The sequence below is a fragment of the Camelus dromedarius genome, chromosome X (assembly GCF_036321535.1).
Source record: "Camelus dromedarius isolate mCamDro1 chromosome X, mCamDro1.pat, whole genome shotgun sequence".
Taxonomy (NCBI): domain Eukaryota; kingdom Metazoa; phylum Chordata; class Mammalia; order Artiodactyla; family Camelidae; genus Camelus; species Camelus dromedarius.
Window position 1 is genome coordinate 30,974,026 of NC_087472.1, and position 22,140 is coordinate 30,996,165.

Below are 22,140 nucleotides of genomic sequence, written 5' to 3' on the forward strand. Positions count from 1 at the left end.
CCAAGACTCTGAAATTACTATTCTATTTCATTCAGATTTGTTTGCTTTTATTCTTTTCCAGGCTACAGCTTTCATTTTTAAAAACACAAACCTTAGGGTGTGGGAGGTATAGCTTAGTGGTAGAACTTGTGCTTGGCATGCATGAGGTCCTGGGTTCAATCCCCGGTGCCTCCATTAAGGGGGAAAAGTGAAATAAAATTAAGAAGAAAAGAAAGTTCTATTTAAAAAAAACCACAAAACTTAATGACCTGCAATTATGCATTATTATGATGATGGGAGAGTCCTATGAGAGCAGTTCATGCCCCTTTCTCCACTAGCTCAGGCAATGAAGGACCCACCTTTTAATCATATTAAATGAACCATGGTGATAGACCAAGAGAAATAAAATGACTCTCCCCCACCATCCTTTTCCTCAACCAATCTGAATATTGAGTTATTTTATTTTATGTTTTTCACCTTCCAGCATATAGTCCTGACAAAATAGAACCCACCACGTGAACTTGGCAAGATGAAAACTTCCCCCCAGGACAGGGGCCAATAAAATGGGGTTGGTCCTGATTCCTAACCCTCCTCCACTTTGATCATGGCCTGTCACTCCTGGATAAGAAGAGAATGAGTGTGGGGTGGGAGAGGAAGCTTGGAAAAGTGGCCATTTCCCCTCTCTCTTTAAAATGAGGGACTTTAAAAACAAATCTAGTATCATTGATAGGCATGAGTGGAGCGTGAGAGCCCTGCACTCCCCTCTAGCAAGTTATCAATCCGGTTCTTGCCAAGCTGACTGGGGTCTCTCTGGGGTTTGTGACGTGACCAGTCCTGACCCTCACAGCCTCTGCTGTTGTCCTGAAATTCTTCTAAAATCCTGAAACCTGTCCAGAATGTAACCAAGTCTTCCTTCAAAATGTTCCTTACACAGTGGTAAGTGTGAGCAGTGTCAGCTCTTGGGAATTGAAGTTAGGTGGGGACTATATGACTTTAGGTGGACATGATGTTGACCAGGTATTTTGTCATACACCACTGGGAATTTTGCTTTAAGGAAACATAAGAGTCATAGTTGTTGTTCTTGTTAAAATAATTGGACTGGCATGGTGAATTCTATCCTTTCGAGGAACTCAGTGTCTTTTCCCAGATGTATCTTCACAGAGAAGTGAAGGGCATTACCCAAGGTCACGTAGCTACTGAGTCAGAACTGACACCAGGACGCAGATGATCTTCTGAATCTCACTCCAGTGTCTGGTCTATCAAACATGGGAATAGCCTTTGAGTGTCTGAACTTGTCATCAGGGGCTTATAGAAACTCTGCTTCTCTGCATTAATCTGCTTGACAAGAAATACTTTAAAATAAAAGTTAGTACAGTGTTAATTTGTTTGACCCACTTCAATCTCCATGTGGGTAGTTAATTCAAAATAAAATGCATAAGCATAAAATGCATAACGTTTTTCCCTTGACAAACTCCAACAGCTGGGGATATCAGACATCAGGTTGAGTTCCAAGGGTTGCTTCTGCTTTTCCCTCTCCCTAAATTCTTTCTTGTGGCCTCAAATCTGCCCCCATTTGGGACTCCATGGGTATGTGTTTTTGTAGGCAGAAGGAAGATGGAGGGATTACAGTGGAAGTATCACTGTTATATTCGTGATATTTCTTCTGTGTTGTTGTTCATGGCTGTAGTTGGTTCATTTTCATTTCTGTACTGTAATGCATTAGAGGACTATAACACTCTTTTTCTGTTGATGGACAGTTGCATTGCTTTAAATTTTGAGCCTAGTAATCAGTCTTGTTCATGTCTTTTGGTGGACACAAGGACATATTTATGTTGAACTATACCAGGAGTGCAACTCCTGAGTCAAAATATACATGAATGTTTAGCCTTTGTATATATTGACAGTTTTCCAAACTGTATGTGTGTTACTCTATATCCTTGCCAACACTTGCTACTCTGTCTTTTGATTGTTATCCATTCTCCCAGTTCCCCAATGAGCAAACCACCTGGGCCTAAAAGAGGTTAAATATTTTTTTTTAAAGAGCCAAGTCTGAACTCCAGATTCTTAAGATTGTAGCTTTATAAATTGTTCTGCTTCATTGAAGTATGAGTTCTTCCATCAGGTATAAATGAAATCCACACCAGGTAAGATAACTAGCACAGTGTCTGGCACATAGGTGGTATTCTGTAGAGAGCAATACCACATCCTATCATCATCCTTTGTGTCCCATCGCCCATAGTAATTTAGGATTATGGATAGTTAATAATTATTTTTACTGCATATTGAGCACCCAACATAAAAGGATTATTTTTCTAAACCAAACATCCAAAGATAACCGGGGTACACAAATGTATTAAGATTATGTAACTAAATCTGTACTGAAGGACAACAGTGATGTTCCATTTTTCCCATTATAAACCAAGACTACAGTATCACTTCTGTAGCCCCCGTTCCAGCAAAGAATAAATTCATAATAAACAATTGTTATGGGAAGTTTTAAAACATAAAACATTTTAAAACATAAGATTATATTTTAGCATCTTACTAAAGATCTCCATGGGTAAATATTAGAAGTGGAATTGCTGAGCCCAAATATCAAATATTTTTATTTTTAAACTATTTACAAAGTTGCCCTTCAGAAAATTTTTACCAATACTCTCAACAAGAGCAGAGAAGAATGCATGTGTCCCCAATCCCTTAACAAATCTAATACACATTTTCATGTAATCAAATCTATCAACATTGTCCTTAAATGTTCATCTCTGTTATTATATTTTGAAAGTCCTTCCACACAAAAACCCTATGTAGAAGCAGAGGCTAGTTATTCAGAGTTTGTTATAACAATGGAGTCAGTCACCATAACTTCTGTCTGGCAGAGATTTAAAGGCAGGCAGGGGACTGGGAAAGCTTTAGAATGAATAAAAAGGGAAAACCAGGTTTTCTCTTATTGGAGGTTGTTGGCATGGGGAAGATGGAGGCCAGATAACTAGAAGCAGGGACATATTATGTGATTGGTTTGGGTAGCATATTTAGATTTCTCTAGTTGGTAGCAGGTCTGGCATTCTTTGACCAAGTCCTGAAGATTGCTGCAGAGGCTGTGGTTCGGCTTCTCGGACTGCTTGCTACAGAGGCTGTGGGTCACAATTCTATCGTCATATATGGTTTGGTCATTGTCTGTTCTATATTCAGTCTCTCACTTAAAAAAAAGTATCGTTCTTTCATTCTGCTTCAAATATAGTTTCATTTTTAGATCTAAATATTTAATTGATTAGAAAATTTATGTTTGTCCATGTCAGGAAAAAGGGACAATTTCATTTTGACGGGAAATTTTTCCTAAAGTGCAATATTCTACTCTTTGTACAATATTAAAGTTCATATACAATTCATTGGTGGGTCTACGTTCTTGCAATGGAATTTGACTGTTGTCAGGACTCCACCCCTCAGCAGCCCAACCCATTTATTTAAAAAAAAAAGCCGCTGTGTTTTTATTAAAATTCTTTCTTCGACCAACTTCTCAAGAAGAGGAAACGGACAAAAGGACCAGGAGAGGTTAGGGGGGACCTGTCCGAGGGAGGTGGCGGGTGGCCGGCAGACGCCGGCTAGTGGGCGGGGTGCGGGGGGCGGAGCTCGGGTGACGAGACGCTCACGTGACCGCGGGGCGCAGATGTGGGCACCGGTCCGGGTACCCGCCCGCCCTCCCTCCCTCCCTCCCTGCGGTCGGACCCGGAGCCGTCTGCGAGCTTCTAATTGTTGCTCCAGGTTCTCTGAGGTCAGTGTGCGGGCTGTCGTCGCTGCCTACGGGACACTGGAATGGGGGAAGAGGACGGGCACGGAAAGAAAGAAGGTTGGGGATGGGGTCCGGAGCGAGGGGAGCTGGCCTGTGTGGACAGAGATGGCGGTGGGCAAACAGCTAAGGGGGAGCCAGCGGCCAGTGGGCGGAGGGTGGGGAAGGCGGACACCCCGGGTACTCATTCCCCCTTTCTCCGCACCTCCTCTTCTCTGCCCTCCGTCCATTTTGGAGTCAGAGATGGTGAGTTGGGGGGCGCCCCAGCAGTGAGACAGTGGAAATACCCCCTCTCTGCCACTCCGTGCGTGGAGTAAAAAGTTGACCTCAAGGGTGGGGAGGCGAGTTGCCTCCTAGGGAGAAGGACGCAAAGATCCAAAATTAGTTTGGAAAACATCCTGGTCTGGTGCCCGAGGCGTGAAAAGAAATGGCGGCTGGGGTGCGGGGGGCGGAGGCGGTGGGGGAGGGAAACGTTGGGTGAGGAGGGCTGGGATTTAGGAAAGGGACCCGAGTCCCTGTGCATCCACTGGACGCCCAGCCCCGGTCTCCTGTCTGTCTGCAGGTCTGCGTGTCCGTTCTTCCCAGCACTCTGCTAGGCTAGAAAAGGAGGAGGAACCTGTCCAGAATCCCCGCAGGTCAGTGAAAGAGAGGGGCACTGGACAGGGACCCAGAGGGTCGGGGAGTGTGGAGGGCACAGTCTGGGCAAAAGTGGGGGCCCCACTGCCCACTTCCCAACACATTTACACACACTGAACAAATGTAGGGAAACATGGCAGGGCCTGCCAGAGAAATGGTTGGCTCACGTACAGGAGGACTGGTCGGGTAAAGGGTGGCAGAAGGCACACTAGGAGGGCCGGGCCAGGTCAGGGGACTCCTGACAAGGGGCGAGAAGCGCCTGCTATTCCGAACTGCATTCCATCCCCCAAGCCCTCAGTCTCCCTTGTCTCCTCTTTGTCTTCTCTCCCCCCTACCCTACTCCCAGGACAGGAAAAGGAGGGGACATCTCAACATGGAAAAACTCTGCAGTGAAAATGAAGGAATGCCTGAGAACCCAGGAAAGATGGAAAACAAAGAACAGCCACTGGATGCGGGAAAGCCAGGAGTAGCTTGTACTGTGGAAGACAAGGAAAAGTTAGAAAACAAAGGAAGGATTGATCACAAGGGAAAGATAGAAGATAAGGAAGTACTAAAGGATAAGGAAAAGCCAGAGAGTGAGGCAAAGCCAAGAGAAGGAAAGCCAGTGAGCCAGGGAAAGCCAGAGAATGAGGGAAAACCAAAAGAAGGAAAACCAGAGAGCGAGGGAAAGGCAAAAGAAGGAAAGCCAGCCAGCGAACCAAGGGCTGCAGGAAAGCGCCCAGCTGGGGACGATGTACCCAGGAAGGCCAAAAGGAAAACCAATAAGGGGCTGGCTCAGTGTCTCAAGGAATACAAGGAGGCCATACACGATATGCATTTGAGCAATGAGGAGATGATAAGAGAATTTGACGAGATGGCTAGGGTGGAGGATGAAGTGAAGAAAACCAGACAGAAACTGGGGGGGTTTATGTGGATGCAAAAAAGTTTACAGGACCCTTTCCACCCCAGGGGCCCAAGGGAACTCAGGGGTGGCTGCAGGGCCCCACAAAGGGGCTTTGAAGACATTCCTTTTGTGTAATGCCCCTGGCAGGCATTTGCAAAGCCTTGTGCTTTATTTAATCTTATGCTAATACTATGCTTTAGTTGTCACTCATGTTATCCAACTGCAGCCCTCTGTTTCAGTAGCAGATTTTCATCCATTGCATGGAAAAATGTTTATGGTGCATTGTAAAATTAAAAAAAAAAACAGTTTGCAGAACCATACATATGGCATCAGTCCATTTTTGTAAAACTACAAAGATACTTACCTAGTGATCCATGTACAGAAAAGGCTCTGAAAGCTCTGTTTGCTAAAAGATTAACAGTGGTTATCTGTGGATGACTTTTTTGGGGTTTTTTATTCATCTGTATATATTCTCTTAAAAAAACAGAGATTACTTTTATCATAAAAATAATGAAATAAAAAATAGGAAAACAATACCAAGCAATCAAAAGTACTTTTCAGTAAGAATATGAAGGCAGTGGAGACACTTAAAATTGTCAGGACATGAAATGATAAGTAAAACTCACATTACCTCTGGGACTCAAAGCTGGAAGAATCAACTTGGCAATTATTACATATCCATTGTTGTAAGAGACAGTCTTATCATCTGTGAACTGGGGATAAATCTGGCCTTCCAGGGCTGTGGAGAAGATCAGATGAGATACTGAGTACGTGAGCTGTGTTAGGCCGGCTCCTACCCTCTTCCCTGCACTAGCAGGACTGGAACCCCATCCAATGTTTGGGAGAGGGCTGAGGGAGGTCTTACGTGTGTCCAGGAATAAGTCCAGACAGCTGAGAGGTGGGTGCCATTCTCCCCTGGGTAATGCCACGACTCTTAGGCACTGTGCCTCTTCTCGTGGGTTCTGTACCCTCCTGAGTAAGGGCCCCCACTGCTGCTGATGGGCGGGAGACCATTATGGACTTAAGCAACTCTGTCACAACAGAAGGGTGGAGAATTCTCTACCTACAATAGAGTTGCCCTAACTCAGGTGGGTAGCACTCAATTCGCACGTGGGCCTTGATATTTATTATAAAGTTCTTAAAAAACACAACTTTCCCAGTTTTTTGTTGGTTTGTGCGTGTTTTTGCATATAGCCATCTCCACTGGATTTACATACTGGAGACTGAGCCAGGAGAAAAATCTGAGTGACCAGATGCTGTGCTATTCTCACCTGTTAATCTCTTGTCTGCTGACACTTTTTTCTTAGAAGGAATTGTCTCCTAGGAAAGTCCTGTTAAGCCCTGCCTTATCATTTCAGCAGACCTGTCTACCTATGTGATTTTTCCCCTCTCTGGTTCTTAGCCTTTTATTTGCTTATAGTGTTTTTTAAAATAAATTTTAATTTTAGGACAGCTGTAGATTTACAGAATTATTGCAAAGAGACACAGTTTCTGTATACCCCAAACCCAATATCCCCCATTATTAACATCTTACGTTGGTAGGAAGCATTTGTCACAATGAACCAATATTGATACATGTATTATTTACCAAAGTACATACTTTATTCAGATTTCCTCAGTTTTCCCTAATGTCCTTTTTCTGTTCCAGGATCCCATCCAGGTACCACCTTACATTTAGTTGTCATGTATCCTTAGGCTCTTCTTGGCTGTGACAGTTTCTCAGACTTTCCCTGTTTCTGATGCCTTGACACTCTTACGAAGTACTAGTCAGGTACTTTGTATAGTGTACCACAATTTCAGTTTGCTTGATTTTTTCTTGTGATTAGACAGGTGTTAAGTGCTTTCAGGAAGAGGATCACAGAGGTAAAGTGGCATCATATAAAGGGTGCATACTATCAATATTATCCCTGTTGATGTTAAGTTTGGTCACTTGGCTGAGGTAGTGTTTGTCAGGATTCTCCATGGCAAAGTTTCTCTTTTATTTCTCCATTTTCATACTGTACTCTTTGGAAGAAAGTCACTCTGCACAGTCCACACTTAAAAGAATGCGGTGTTATGTTTCACCCTCTTGAGGATGGAGTATCTCCAAAATTTATTGGAAATTCTGCATAGGACATTTGATTTCTCCTCCATTTATTAATGTATTCAATTTATTTATATCAGTATGGGTTCATTAATATTAATTTTATACTTTGGATTATAATTTAATACTACTTTATATATTTTCATTGCTCAAATTGTTCCAGTTTTGGCCATTGGAAGCTCCTTCAGTTGGCTCTTGTATCTGTTTGACACACCCTAATCTTTGTGTGTGTGTTTTTTTAACTTTCTGGCACTACAAGATGCTCTAGTCTTATCTTCCATATTTCCTGCCCAAGTCCTAGAATCAGCCATTTCTCCAAGGAGCCCTGGTACCTTTGGTTGGAGAATGGTATTAAAAATCAAGATTTATGTAGTAGGTATACTGGTTACTGTTGGGATATCATTGCATTTCAGAGAAAGGAGATAAACGGATAGATAATAACCTATGCATATATGCATCTCTCTCTCTCTCTATATATATATATATATAAAATATATAAATATGTATATCCTTATATGTTTTTAAATAAATTTATAATTGAGAGAAAATTTTGCCTTTAGGCTTACAGACTCATTTATTTCCAAAGTTACCTATGTCAGCAACTTATTCTTCCATGCCTTTCAGTGAAATTGCTTCATACATCTGTGATACACTTAGATTTTTTTCTTACATTCTGTGTTGTGGGAATGCAGCTATAAATGGCATTTTAAAATATCAAATTCCAATTGTTCATTGCTAGTATATGGGAAAGCAATTAACTTTTATGTATTAACTTTACATCTTGTGATTTTGTGGCCAGTAGTTTGTCAGTGCTTTGGCATTTTCTACACAATCATGTCATTTGCAAATAGAGACAGTTTTATTTCCTCTGTTCCAATGTATATACTTTTAATTTCCTTTCTTGTCTTACTGCACTAGCTGGGACTTCTAGTATGATGTTTAATAGGGAGAAATGAGAAAGGACATCCTTGCCTTGTTCCTGATCTTAGGGTGAAGTGTCCACTTTCTAATCATTAAGTATGATGTTAATTGTAAGCTTCTTATAGATATTCTTTATCAAATTGAGGAAGTTCCCCTCTAACCCTAGTTTCAGAGCTTTTATCATGAATGGGTGTTGGATTTTGTCAGATGCTTTTTTCCTTTACTCTGTTAATGTGGTGGATTATATTGATTTTCAAATATTGAATCAGCCTTGCACATCGAGAATAAATTTCATTTGTTTGGTGTGTAATTTTTATACATTATTAGATTCAATTTCCTGATACTTTGTTGAGGATTTTGTGTCGATGTTGATGAGAGATAATGGTCTGTGGTTTTCCTTTCTTGTCATGTCTTTTATCTGGTTTTGGAATTTGGGTAATACTGGTCTTACAGAATGAGTCAGGTGTTCTCTCTACTTCTGTTTTATGGAAGAGATTGTGGAGAATTGGGATGATTTTTTCCTTAAATGTTTGGTAGAATTTGGTCCTAGTGATTTGTGTCTTTGGAAAGTTATGAATTATTGATTCAATTTCTTTGATAGATACAGGGCTATTCAGGCTATCTTTTACTCCTTATATGAGCTTTAGTACTTTGCATCATTCAAGGAATTGGTACATATATCCCTTCATTCTCTTCTCAATGTGTATGGGATCAGTAGTGATAATCTCACTTTCATTTCGGATACTGTTAATTTGTGTCTCCTTTCTTTTTTCTTGGTTACCCTGGTTAGAGATTTAACAATTGTATTATCTTTCCAAAGAACCAGCTTTTGGTTTTGTTGATTTTCTCTGTTGTATTCCTGTTTTCACTTTCATTGATTTCTCCTCTAGTTATTTCTTTTCTTCTGCTTGCTCTAGGCTTAAATTACTCTTCTTTCTTTAGTTTCCTAAGAAGAAAGCTTAGGTTACCGATGTGAGAATTCTCTTCAGGGGGAGGGTATAGCTCAAGTGGTAGAGCACATGATTAATATACACAAGGTCCTGGGTTCAATCCCCAAAACCTCCTCCAAAAATAAATAAATAACCTCCCACCCCCAAAATTTAAAAGTAATAATAATAAAATTTAAAAATAAATAAATAAGAAGAATTCTCTTCTTTTCTCATATATGTGTTTAAGCTAGAAATTTCCCTTTAAGCACTGCTTTTGCTTCATCCCAAAGATTTTGATATGTTGTATTTTCATTTAGTTCAAAGCATTTCTACATTTCCGTTGAGAATTCTTCTTTGACTCATAAGTGTGTTGTTTAATTTCCAAATATTTGGGTTTTCCATTTATCCTTCTGTTATTAGTTTCTAGTTTAATTCTATTGAGAGCATACTTTTGTGATTTCTGTTCTTTTAAATTTGTTAAGGTGTATTTTATTGCCCAGAATATGGGCTTTCTTGGTGAATGTTCCATATGAGTTTGAAAAAAATATGTTTTGATGTTGGATGGAATGTTCTATAAATGTCTGTTAAATCAAGTTGATTGATAATGCTGTTCTGATTGATTGTATCCCTACTGATATTCTGCTGTTTGATCTGTCATTTATTGAATGGGGGGGGCATCGAAGTCTGCAACTATAATAATGGATTTGTTTGTTTCTCCTTTCAGTTCTATCGGTTCTTGCCTCATCTACATTGGCACTTTTGTTAGGTGCATACATGTTTAGGATTATTATGTGTTTTTCTCAGAATTGATCCCTTTATCATTGCTTACTGCTTCTTTTCATCTCTGACAATTTTCCCTGTTCCAAAGTCTGCTTTGTCTGAAATTATATAGCTATTCCAGCTTTCTTTTTTTGTCCAGGTTCCTTTTGATTAGTGTAGTATGATACATCTTTCTCCATTGCTTTACTTTTAACCTCTCAGTCTTTATATTTAAAGTGAGCTTCTTGTACACAATATATACTTGGGGGTTTTTTTGATCCACTCTGACAATTTTTGTCTTTAATTGATGTTTTTAGACCATTCATATTTTAAATGATTTTTTATATATTTGGATTAATATCAACCATGTTTATAACTGTTTTCTCTTTGTTCTCTTTCTGCCTTCTCTAGTTTTAATTATTTTACATGATTCCATTTGTCTTCTCTCAGTGTATCAGTTATAGATATATTTTAATTTCAGTGATTTTCCTCGAGTTTACATTTTTAAAAAAGACCACTTTCAAATAACACTCTTCTGCTTCATTTATATGTAGTGCAGGTGACTTACCACAGAGCACTTATCATTCATTTCACCTATCCATTTGCTACAATCACTTAATACATTGTTACTTTATTGCTTTAGACAGTTATCTTTTACATCAATTAAGAATAATAAAAATAAAAGATTTCATTTTACTTTCATTTATTGCATTTCCAGTGCTCTTCCTTTATGTAGATCTGAGTTGCTGACCTATATAATTTTTCTTCTGCCTGGCAACAATCTTCTAACATTTCTTGAAGGAAAGGTTTGTTTATGCTGAATTCCATCAGTTTTTGTTTGAGAAAGTATTTTATTTCTTCTTCACATTTGAAGGATTATTTCACTGGATATGGAATTTTAGGTTAGTGTTTTTTTTTTTCTTTCAACACTTTATTTACAGAATTACAGAGATAGGAGTGTTATTACTGAGAAGGAGGATTTATTTCTCCTTGTAGTTCTGTCAAATTTTGTTTTATTTACTTTGAGATCAAGTTAATAATACAAATTTTAAGATATCACGAAGTGACACTCACACTCATGATATGTCTTGTAATGCTTTTTGCTTTAAAGTCTATTTTGTTATTAACTATAATGGTTTTCTTTTGGTTACTGTTTTCATGTTATATTATTTCTACATTTTTACTTTCAGTCTTTATGTATCTTTGTATTTCAGATATGTCTTTTGTAAACTGTATATAGTTGGGTTTTTTCCAGTCTGAAAATCTTTGTTTTTGAATTGTTTCACGTAAATCACTTACATTTAATGTACTTACTGGTATTAATACTAGATGTAACTAAACCATCGTACCAAGTTCTCTATGTCCCATCTGATCTATGTTAGTTTTCTCTTCTTTAGGATTGATTATTTTCTTATTTTTGCCCCTCTATTAGCTTAGAAGTTTTACACTCTTTTACTCTTTCTTAATAGTTACCTGACAGTTACAGCATACAGTTTTATCTTACCAAAGTCTAATATTAATTTATACTTTTACACACTCCCCAGATAATGCCAGAACTTTAAATACTTTTGCTCTAGCTCTCTTGACTCATGTTGTCAATATGAATTAAGATATTGTTTTTATATAGTATTGATTTAAATTTATATAAATAGTTAGCCATTTAACCTTTTAATTGCTGTTCAGTCCTTCATCCCCAGTCTTCCATTTGAGATCATTTTCCTGTTATCTTAAAAATACCCTGTAGCATTTAGTATTTCCCTTGGTTCATGGCTGCTGCTGGAAAACTCTCTCTGTTTTTGTTTATTTGTAAAGGTTTTATTTCACCTTTATTTTTGAAGGGTATTTTTGCTGGTTATCAATTTCTTGGTTAGCACTGATTTTCTTTCAAGACACTAAAGATGTCATTCCACCATCTTTATGCTTTTATCATTGCTGTTGTGAAGCCAGTAATTAGCCTAACTTTTGTTCCTTTCAAGGCATACTCTATTTTTTCTGACTACTTTTATGATTTTCTCTTTTGTCTTTGATTGTCTGTCATAAGTTCACTATCATGCATTCTGTGCATGAATTTCTTTTTACTTATCCTGTTTGGGATTTGTTGGACTTCTTGGATCTATGGAACAATGTATTTCATTGGTTTTGAAAAGCCCTCAGCCATTATCTTCAAAGATTGACTCTGAACAATTCCATTTCTCTTTTCCTTCTGGAACTCCAATTAAATATGTATTAGACCTTATCATACCCTCCTGTCTGTATTTTCCATCTTCTTGTCTACCTGTGCAGCCTTATGGATAATTTTGTCTGGATATAATTTCTAGTAATTTAAATCTCTCTTGAGCTGCATCTAATCTGCTGTTAAGGCCATCCGTTGAGTTTCTGATTTAAGCTAAGTTACTTTTTAGTTTTGGAGTTTTCATTAATTTTTTCCCCCACTCTTTCTGTTTTCTAGTTCCTTGTTGAAATTTTCAAGATTGGGTTTTATTTATCTGAATACACTAAGCATTTTGGTTTAGTAAACTGATAATTCAAATAATTCAAAGCTAATGGATCTGTTTGTATTACCTGTTGTCTCTATTGCTTCTTACCTATGATGTCTTTTTTCTTTGTGTTCCTGGTTATCTTTGTGTATGGGCATTGTACTTGAACAACTGTTTGTTGAAATAATTTGAGGCCAAGAATGATGAAATCTTCCTCCAGAGAAGATTTTGTTTCCATTGGTCAGGTCTGTAAGGGTGCTTCCTGTCTGGACCTACCATGATCTACATACAAAGCTTAAAGTTTACTAGTTCACCTAGGTGTTGCAAGGCCAAACTAAAAGGTTTTGTTTATTTCCAGTTACCCTTAAAGTGAAACATTTGAGGTTCCTAGGAAATCTTTCCCTCTTTAATGAGCCTTGGGCTTTGATTTTTGTTACCCTAGTGCCTTGAATGTGCTGAAGGTTGAACTCATTTTGGTGCTGGTTTATTCCTTAACCTTCATTTCTTATCACAGATGCCCTCAAGACAAATATAGTTGACCATATGAGTACTAAAAAACGTGTGAATTTCTCTGACCCAATGTAGAAAAAGAGTTCTTAATTCTGAATTGAAATCTAGATGCAATAGAAGTCTGCTAAATTTGACTGATTTTTTAATGCATGGCAGAAATACACCATTAAAAAAGTAAAAAAGCAATTAACGAACTGGAAGTAAATATTTGCAACTTATATAACAGAGTAAGACCTAATATAGTTAAATGTATACTTGAAAAGTGAGAAGGATCAACAGCCCAATAGAAAAATGTGGAAAAGACATGAACAGACAATTTACAATGATATTAAAAATTGTCATTAAATAAATGCAAAATAAAGTGCAATTGAGATTCTACTTCTCATCTATGCTATTAGTGAAAATTAAAAAGTATGTCACATTGAAAAAGGTGTGGGGAAATCAGCACTCTCTTATATTGCTGGTGGGAAAGTAAAAATGGGTCTGAGGCTCAGGGGAAGGAATAACCTGGATTCGTAGATATGGGAATCATTTGTGTTTAGAAGGAAATGAACAGAGACCACGCAGGGAGAGAGAGTATGTGGATTAAGACAGGAGGCCCAGAACACCAATACTCAAGGTGGCAGCTCAACTTCCCGGAGGGTACAACCACCTGGGCTCTGCAGTCAGGCAGAGCTGGTCTTGAAAGCGAGTTGTGGGGCTCGGTTGCTGAGCACTCTTGGCGAAGTCGGTTACCCCCCTGTGATCAGCTGTCACAGCTGGCGAAAATGGGGATCTCAGAGGGATGCTGTTCAAGGACCTGAGATGCGCCAGGTAAAGCACCTGCATCAGGAAGTCTACTCCCTCCTACTCTGTCTCCCTCTTCTCCAACCCCCACTCCCCACCGTCAGCAGCTGTCTGGTCCCTCCGGGACGGGGGTGAGGGGGCGGGGCGGGGGGTGCCGAGCTCGGGTGACGCGATGCTCACGTGACCGGCCGGGCGCAGACGTGGGCAGCAGCCCCCGCGCCCGCCCGCCCTGTGGTCAGGTCCTGGAGCCGTCTGCTGGCGTCGCCCGCGCGGAACCAGCTCCCGGAGCTGCCCGGGCGGCGGGCGAGGGGCGAGCGGGCTTAGGCGAGCCCGAGGAGGCGCAGGCCTGGCCCGGGCCCCCCAGGTCAGTGCGAAGGTGGGCGCTGCTGGCGGCCCGCGCGGGGGTGGAGGCGGATGACAGGAGGATCCAGGAGCGGCGGGGCGGGGCCGGGGAGGAGGGGAAGGGTCCAGAGATGGGTGAGGAGGGGCACGGGGGGCGGCGTGGGCAAGGAGGACCCCGCAGCTGGTCCCGCCGCCCCCTCAACGCCCCATCTCTGTGCCCTCCATCCATTTTCGAGCTTGAATGGGGGGGAGGGCTGCGCCCCCGCAGTGCGACAGTGAAACATAGACAAATTCTAAAAATCACCCACCTCTCACACTCTGTGTCCATAAGGAAATAGTGACCGCCGCGTAAACGGGTGGGAATGGGGCGGATTGCCGTCAAGAAAGGGGGACAGAAAGATTAGTTTGGAAAGGATCCTGGTCTGAGGCCTTAAAAGCAATGGCGGCTGGGATGCAGGGGAGGTAGGGGAGGGAAAAGTTGGATGGGGAGGGCCCGGATTAAGGAAAGAAACCTCAGTCCACTCACCATGCAGCCCCTGCCCCGGTCTCCTGTCTGTCTGCAGGTCTGCCTGTCTGTTCCCAGCACTCTGCAAGGCTAGAAAAGGAGGAACCAGTCCAGAATCCCTGCAGGTCAGTGAAAGGGGGAGAGGCACTGGACAAGGATGGGGGTTGGAGGGACAGGTTTGGAGGGCACAGCTCGGGCAGAAATTTGAGGGCCCCATTGACCAGCCCCCCACTATGTATAATATATACACTCCCTGCCACGCTGAAGGATGACCGAAGGTGGCAGGGTCTGCCCTGTAAGTAGTTGGCTCTCATGTACAGGAGGAATGGTGTGGTAAAGTGTGTCACAAGGCACACTAAGAAGGCCAGGCCAGGTCAGGGAATCCCTGACAAGGGCGAGATGCAAGTGCTATCCGGAGCTGCATTCCACCCCCAGGCCCTCAGTCTCTCTTGTCTCCTCTTTGTCTCCTCTCCCCACCGCACCCCACCCTCCCAGGACAGGAAAAGGAGGCGACATCTAAACATGGAAAAACTCTGCAATGAAAATGAAGGAAAGCTGGAAAGCGAGGGAAAGCCAGAAGATGAAGTAGAGCCTGAAAATGAAGGGAAGTCAGATGAGGAAGAAAAGCTGAAAGTGGAGGGGAAGTCAGAACATGCGCGAAAGCTCCAGAATGAGGGACGGCCAGAAGATGAGGGATCACCATATGGTAAGGGGAAGCAAGAAAAGCAGGGAAAGTCTGAAGCCGAGGGAAAACCATACAGTGAGGGCAAGCCTGAATCCCAGGCAAAGCCAGAGAGTGAGCCACGGGCTGCCGAAAAGCGCCCGGCTGAAGATTATGTGCCCCGGAAAGCTAAAAGAAAAACGGACAGGGGGACGGACGATTCCCCCAAGAACCGTCAGGAGGACTTACAGGAAAGGCATTTGGGCAGTGAGGAGATGATGAGAGAATGTGGAGATATGTCACGGGCTCAGGAGGAGCTAAGGAAAAAACAGAAAATGAGTGGCTTTCATTGGATGCAAAGAGATGTACAGGATCCCTTCACCCCAAGGGGGCAACGGGGTGTCAGGGGAATGAGAGGCGGAGGTAGGGGCCAAAGGGGCTTACATGATATCCCATATCTTTAATGCCTTTGGCCTTCAATTCTGACTCCTCCGGTGAAAATGTTGCTGACCCTGCTTTCCCTGGCAGGCATTTGCCAGGCTATGTGCTTTAACCTTAAGCTGATACTTTGCTTTGGGTGTCACTCTTGTTACCAGCAGCCTTTTGACCCAACTACAGTGCTCTCTGTGTTTCAGTAGGGGATTTTTGCCCACGTGCATGGAAGAGATGTTCATGGTACACTGTAAAATAACAATAAAGGAAAAACAGTTTTCAGAACCGCATATACAGTATCAGCCCATTTTTGTAAAAATATAAATGTATAATGCATTTGTGCACAGAGAAAACTCTGAAAATGTGTGCACTAAAAAAATAGGCAATGTTTTTTCCTGCAAGGTAGCCAGAAAATAGGTCTTGCCTGCACTCAGAAATGAGCCCAATCACCTAATGGTTAGGAACCTCCATGCCATTCCTCTGCGGTGTGCTCATCCCCATCTCTTCCTCTCGTTGTAACCATGTCACTGGGCACTGCTGTCCTCTACTGTCCTATGGCTCCCACCACGTGTAATTCTTTTTATTTTCTTTGCTCACTCATCTCCACTTTTTCTTAAGTGATGTGGATTATATTTGTCATAATTTTAAAAATCCAGAAGTCAATACATGATAAACAATTGAAATGTTCAGTGAGCTTATGCAAGCAAAGAAGACACTTTAAATTCCTGTGGTAATAATGTAAAATAAGTGAAACATTACTTCTGGGACTCATAGCTAGAGGAATCAACTTGACAGTTTTAACAGATCCAGTGCTCTGAAGGTCAGTCTTGTCACCTGTGAAATGGGACTAAAACTTGCCTTACAAACTGCTGAGTGGATCAGATGAGGTCCTGAGTATGTGAGCTGTGTTGGGCTGGCTCATTTGTAGTAGTAGGACCCTGGACCTTGTCAGATGCTCAGGGGAGGGCTGAAGGTAGGTCTCGCCTGTGCCCAGGAACAAGTCCAAGTAGCTGAGACGAAGGTGCTACTCCTCTTTGGATACTACCATATCTGCTGAGCACCCCTGTTCTGTGCCCTGTACCCACTGCCTACAGCTATTAATATGATGGAGTCTTCATGGTGGCAAAGCCACTCTGATTTCCTGTAGTTCCCAAAGGGCCACAGCCCCTATTTGACTCCTATTGGAGTGTGGATAAACCCCCTCTCCCAGCTTCAGAGTTGTACCTACCCAGGAGGTACTATCCCAGGCCTGTTTGGGCTCCATGGTATTACATAGTTCTTAGCAAAGCAGTCATTAACATTTTCAGTTCATTTTACGTTTGCTTAGAGTAGTTTCTTCATAAGACTTCTGATATTTTGGGTCAACTGAGGGTTGTATACTGAGACAAATCTTTGGACCAGATAATGGATGGTGATTTGAACTGAACACCACACCACAGTACCCCAGGGAAATCATATCCAAATTTACATACTTTTTAGGTGGGTAGGTAATTAGGTTTATTTATTTATTTATTTTTAGAGGAGGTACTGGGGATTGAACCCAGGATTGTCCATGCTAAGCATGCACTTTACCACTTGAGCTATATCCTCCCCTCCTTACATACCTTTCTTAGTGTGAATTTTCTCTCTAAAAAGTGTCCTAGCTGGCCCACTATACAAAATCAAGGGACTTGTCCACACATAATCAGAGAGGGTTATCCAACTGAATTTCAGGCTGAAAATATCCCTTCCCATTTCAATTCCAACTGAAAGGGGTAATAATGCTCTTAAAAATATTAAAACTCTCAGAATATGGCCAATATTTATAACAACTGTAAATGGAATATAACTTTTAAAAATTGTGAATCACAATATTATACACCTGTAACTTATTTAATATTGTACAGCAACTATACTTCAATTAAAAAGTCAAACAAAAAACTCTCAAATGTTAGACATTTTTATTTAAACCACTAGTATGTTCCCTTCCCCAAAGACTTTCTTATTCATCCTAATATCCCTCACACTGTACTTGACACATATACTTAATAAAGTATGATTGAATCAGGAGCCCTGAGTTAGAAGAGATGTTCATGGATTAGAAGACTCAACAGTGTTAATATGGTAATTCTCTCCAAAACTGATCTATAAAGTCAATGCTGTCTCAATAAAAATCTCAGCAAACTGCGATTCTAAAAGTTATATGAAAAAGCAAAGGACATAGTATAGCCAAAATATTTTGAAAATGAAGAACAAGTTGGAGGAACAAACTCACTGTCTGATTTTAGATCTGACTATAAAGCTATAGTAATCAAGACTGTATAGTTTTGGCATAAAGATAGACACATAGATCAATGGAATAAAACAGTCCAAAAGTAGACCCATATATATATGGTCAGTTCATTTTTTAAAAAAGTCCCAAAGGAATTCAGGAGAGAAAGAAAGATTTTTCAGTAAATGATGCTGGAACAATTGGATGTTGTCTTGATCACTTTCAGCTGATATTACGAAAATTACCACAGACTGGGATTTCACACAGTCCTGGATTCTGGAAAGTCCATGATCAAGATGCTGGCAGATTTGGTGTCTGGTGAGGGTTCAATTCCTGGTTCATAAACAGGTGTCTTCACATGGCAGAAGGGGCAAGGGAGCTCTCCCTGGGGTTTCTTTTATAATGGAACTAATCCCATTCATGAGGGTTCCACCTGCAAGACCTAGTTGCCTCCCAAAGGCCCCACTTCCAAATACCATCCCATTGGATGAATTTTGGGGTTACACAAACATTCAGTCTACAGCAGACATTCATATACAAAAAAATACCCTTATCTCACATCATATACAAAACATGAATTAAAAATGGTTCACAAATCAAAATGTAAAACCCAAAATTATAAAAACTTCATTTAGAAATAAGAAAAACTAGAATAGATTGTAGTTGCATAGTTTAAGCAAGTGAAATCTTTGACCATGAAATACAGTGTAATAGTTACATTTCAGTATATCTTTATCAGGTTGAGGAAGTTCTCATTTTGTCAAATCCTTTTTCTTTGCCTAGTGAGATGATTTTCCCTTTATTGTATTAATATGGCATTTCATGTTGATTGGTAGTCAGATGTCAAACTAGCCTTGCATTCGTGGGGTGAAATTACACTTGGTTAGGGCATCCTTTATATATGATGCTGAATTATTCTGCTAGTATTTTATAGAGGAATTTTGTGTCTATATCCATCAAGTTTTGTGTGTGTGTGTGATATTTTTATCTGGTTTGGTATCAGGGTAATGCTAACATCAGACAATGTATTGAGAAGCGGCCTCTCTTCTATTTTTGTAAGAATATAAAATGTTTGTTATTAATTTTTCTTTAAAAGATTGGTAGAATAAACCAGTGAAGCTGACTGGGCCTGGGCTTTTCTTTGTGAGGTTTTTTGATTACTAATTCAATCTCTACTTGATACAGGACTACTCAGATTTTATAATTCTTCCTGAATCAGTTTCAGTATATATACCTTTCTTAGAAAATGTCCACTCCTTCTAGGTTATCTAATTTGTTAATATGTAATTATTCACAGCATTTCTTAAAATCCTTTTCATTTCTGTAAGGGCAGTAGTGATGTCCCCACTTTTATTCCTAATTTTAGTAATGAAAGTCTTCTTGCTTTTTCTTAGTGAGAGTATGAAATTTAGTTGATCTTTTTAAAGAACCTATTTCCATTTCATTGATGGTCTCTATTGTATTCCTGTACTCTATTACATTTATTTCCACTCTAATCTTTATTATTTCCTTCCTCTGTTTGCTTTGGTTTAATTTGTTCTACTTTTTTCAGTAATTAAATTAAGCCATAAAATAAGTCTCAAAATATTAAAAGGATTTAAATCAAACAAAACATGTTCTACAACCAAAATGGCATGAAATTAGAAATACGTAACATGAGGACACTTTGGGAATTAATAAATATATTGGAAATTAAAAATACACTCCTAAATAATCAATGGGTCAAAAAAAGAAAACAAAAGGAAAATTACACAATAATTTGAGATTAAAGAAAACAAAAACAGTACATACCAAAACTTACGGGATGCAGCTAAAGCAGAGCTTAAAGGAAAAATTGTAGCTATAAATACCCATATTTTAAAAAGAATAAAGATCTCAATAACCTAATCTTCCACCTTAAGAAACCATGAAAAGAATACCAAGCTAAACACAAACCAAGTAGAAGAAAGGAAATAATAAAGATTAGAGCAGAAATTAATGAGATGGAGAACACAAAAATAATTGAGAAAATCAATGAGATCAAAATTTGTTTCTTTGAAAAGAATAACAAAAACAACACATCATTAACCACACTGACCAAGGAAGAGAAAAAAGTGAGAAGATTCACATTGCTAAAATCAGGAATGAAAGAGGGGACATTGCTACCAACTTGACACAAATAAAAAGGACTGTAAGTCAATACTACAGACAATTTTATGATAATGTATTGGATAACCTAGATGAAATAGACATTCCTAGAAAGATACAAATTACCAAAACTGGGTCGAGAAGAAATACAAAGTCTGAATAGACCTATAACAAGTAAAGAGATGGATTTAGTTATTAAAAACAAACAAACAAAAACTTTCTGCAAAGAAAATCTCAGGACCAGAGGGCTGCACTTGTGAATTTTACTATGATATTGTGATTTATAATAAGAAATATATATTTGGATTTTGTCCTATTCCTAGTACAGAGCTCCTAAAACCCTTGGAATTTCCTAAGTGATGAGAGCAATAAAAGTGTCTTGTTATTCATAACAAGCCCTTTTCAACCACATCAGGCTTTATATCAATGAGGTGACCTCTAGAAAGCCCCTATATAACTTAAAGATGGGGGCTGATTGCCAGGGGAACCAACCATAATTTGAGCAGTGGAACTTTCAGTTCCTCCCTGCCTCCCCTCACCTCACTTCAGGGGAGGAGAGGGTCTGGAGGTTGAGTTAATTGCCAACAGCCAATGACTTAATCAATCATGCTTATGTAATGAAATTTCCATAAAAATCCCTGAACTATGGAGTTCAGGGAGCTTCCCAGTTGGTAAATACTTGAAGGTGCTGGGAGAGTGGCTCTCCTGGAGAAGGCATGGAAGCTCCACACTCCCTCTCACATACTTTGCCCTATACATCTCTTCCATTTGGCTGTTCCTGAGTTATATTCTTTTATAATAAACTGTTAATCTAGTAAGTAAAATATTTTCCTGAGTTCTGTTAGCTGCCCTAGCAAACTATTGAACTTGAGGAGGGGAAGATGAGAACCTCCAATCTATAGCCAGTTGGTACAGGTAACCTGAACTTGTGACTGGCATCTGAAGTGGGGATGGGGGCAGTATTGTAGGACTTAACATTCTAGCTGTGGGATCTGATGTTATCTCCTAGTAAACACAGGACATCCAGCTAGTGTGGTAGACCTGCTTGATGTGTGGAAAACCTACACATCTGGGATCAGAAGTAAAGTAATTTGTAATAGAGTATCGAGAGTAGAGGAGACATATAGTAGCATGATTTTTCTTTACATCTACTAATGTTTAGAGGAGAATAAATGCCAGCACTTTACAGATCTTCCAAAATATTGTTAAAAGATAAATTTCAAGAGTTTATTTGAACAAACATCAATTCAAATTGGATAGTGCCAAACTGGAAGAGGTTTGGAGCATTCTATAGACAGGAGCTAGGGGCAAGGTTTTTATAGTGATATGACAGCAAGGCAAGGAAATTATTTAATTGGTTATATCTTAAGCAACTCTTTGGGAAGCCTAATTGGCTGTTTGTGATTGATTGTTCTTCTTAACCTTGAGACATTTACAGGAATTGACTCTGGTTTAGATGTCAGTTTGCTTACTCAGTCTACCAAATCATTAGAGTAACTTCAATCTAAGGGTCTCCTTGTTTGATTACTTTAATAATTTCTCCCTTTTGGTATTAGCATCACTCTCAGTCACTACTAGGTTTAAAATGTTCTTGTTTTGTGAAATTTGTTGTGAAACTCATAGGTTATGATGTCAGGATTGTGGAAGAATTGTTTTTGCTGTTCATTTTGTTTGTTTCTCCAAGAGTGAGACCACCTGCTGCACTGCTGATGGCTGTGAACGTGTATTTAAGATCCCTGAGAGAACACAGAACATCAGAGAGACTGTAATGATGACTATCAGGAGGATAATACCAAGAGACCGAAGTATGCTGCTTAGCCAGGACCCTCATGAACCAAACCAGTTGATACCTAGTAAGTTAAAGAATGTACCTGAAGAGGCATCTACCTGTTCTAGCCAAGTGGCTTATTTGTTAATTCCTTTTATTTGCACAGTATCAGAGGTGTCAACCCAGGTACAATACAATGTATTTTTCTATGGCACAAATTCCTCCTTGTTTAGCCAAAGTACTGTAAAGGAATTCTACTATCTAAAATCACCATAGCAAGAAAGCCTAGGGACTTTTATTGTGCAGC

The 22,140-nt window shown here is 40.0% G+C and overlaps 2 protein-coding genes across 4 annotated transcripts; both read left to right on the plus strand.

The window, feature by feature from the left end:
- Positions 1–3,679: 3,679 nt before the first annotated feature.
- Positions 3,680–6,433, plus strand: TCEAL4 (transcription elongation factor A like 4). Of its 3 annotated transcripts, none has more exons than XM_064482830.1 (3): positions 3,680–3,748; positions 4,326–4,398; positions 4,746–6,433. In XM_064482830.1, the coding sequence occupies exon 3, from the start codon at positions 4,773–4,775 to the stop codon at positions 5,415–5,417; it is 645 nt and encodes a 214-aa protein (XP_064338900.1). In that variant the 5' UTR covers positions 3,680–3,748; positions 4,326–4,398; positions 4,746–4,772; the 3' UTR covers positions 5,418–6,433. The 3 variants fall into 3 exon arrangements, with proteins under 3 accessions (XP_064338900.1, XP_064338901.1, XP_064338899.1); XM_064482831.1 differs by having other exon boundaries at positions 4,751–6,433; XM_064482829.1 differs by having other exon boundaries at positions 3,688–3,823; positions 4,751–6,433.
- A 6,646-nt stretch (positions 6,434–13,079) lies between these two features.
- LOC105103245 (transcription elongation factor A protein-like 3) lies at positions 13,080–15,973 on the plus strand. Its single transcript, XM_010996811.3, is given in 4 exon segments — positions 13,080–13,774; positions 14,653–14,719; positions 15,090–15,638; positions 15,640–15,973. Coding segments are annotated over 4 exon segments (675 nt in total). The 5' UTR covers positions 13,080–13,745; the 3' UTR covers positions 15,670–15,973.
- Positions 15,974–22,140: the final 6,167 nt, after the last annotated feature.

What these genes read in the sequence shown, in the direction of transcription:
- TCEAL4 (XM_064482829.1), top strand. Translation starts at nt 3,790, where the DNA reads ATGGGGGAAGAGGACGGGCACGGAAAGAAAGAAG. An exon ending in CGGGCACGGAAAGAAAGAAG is followed by an intron (nt 3,824 to 4,325) that starts GTTGGGGATGGG and finishes GTCTGTCTGCAG; the next exon opens with GTCTGCGTGTCCGTTCTTCC. An exon ending in CCTGTCCAGAATCCCCGCAG is followed by an intron (nt 4,399 to 4,750) that starts GTCAGTGAAAGA and finishes CTCCCAGGACAG; the next exon opens with GAAAAGGAGGGGACATCTCA.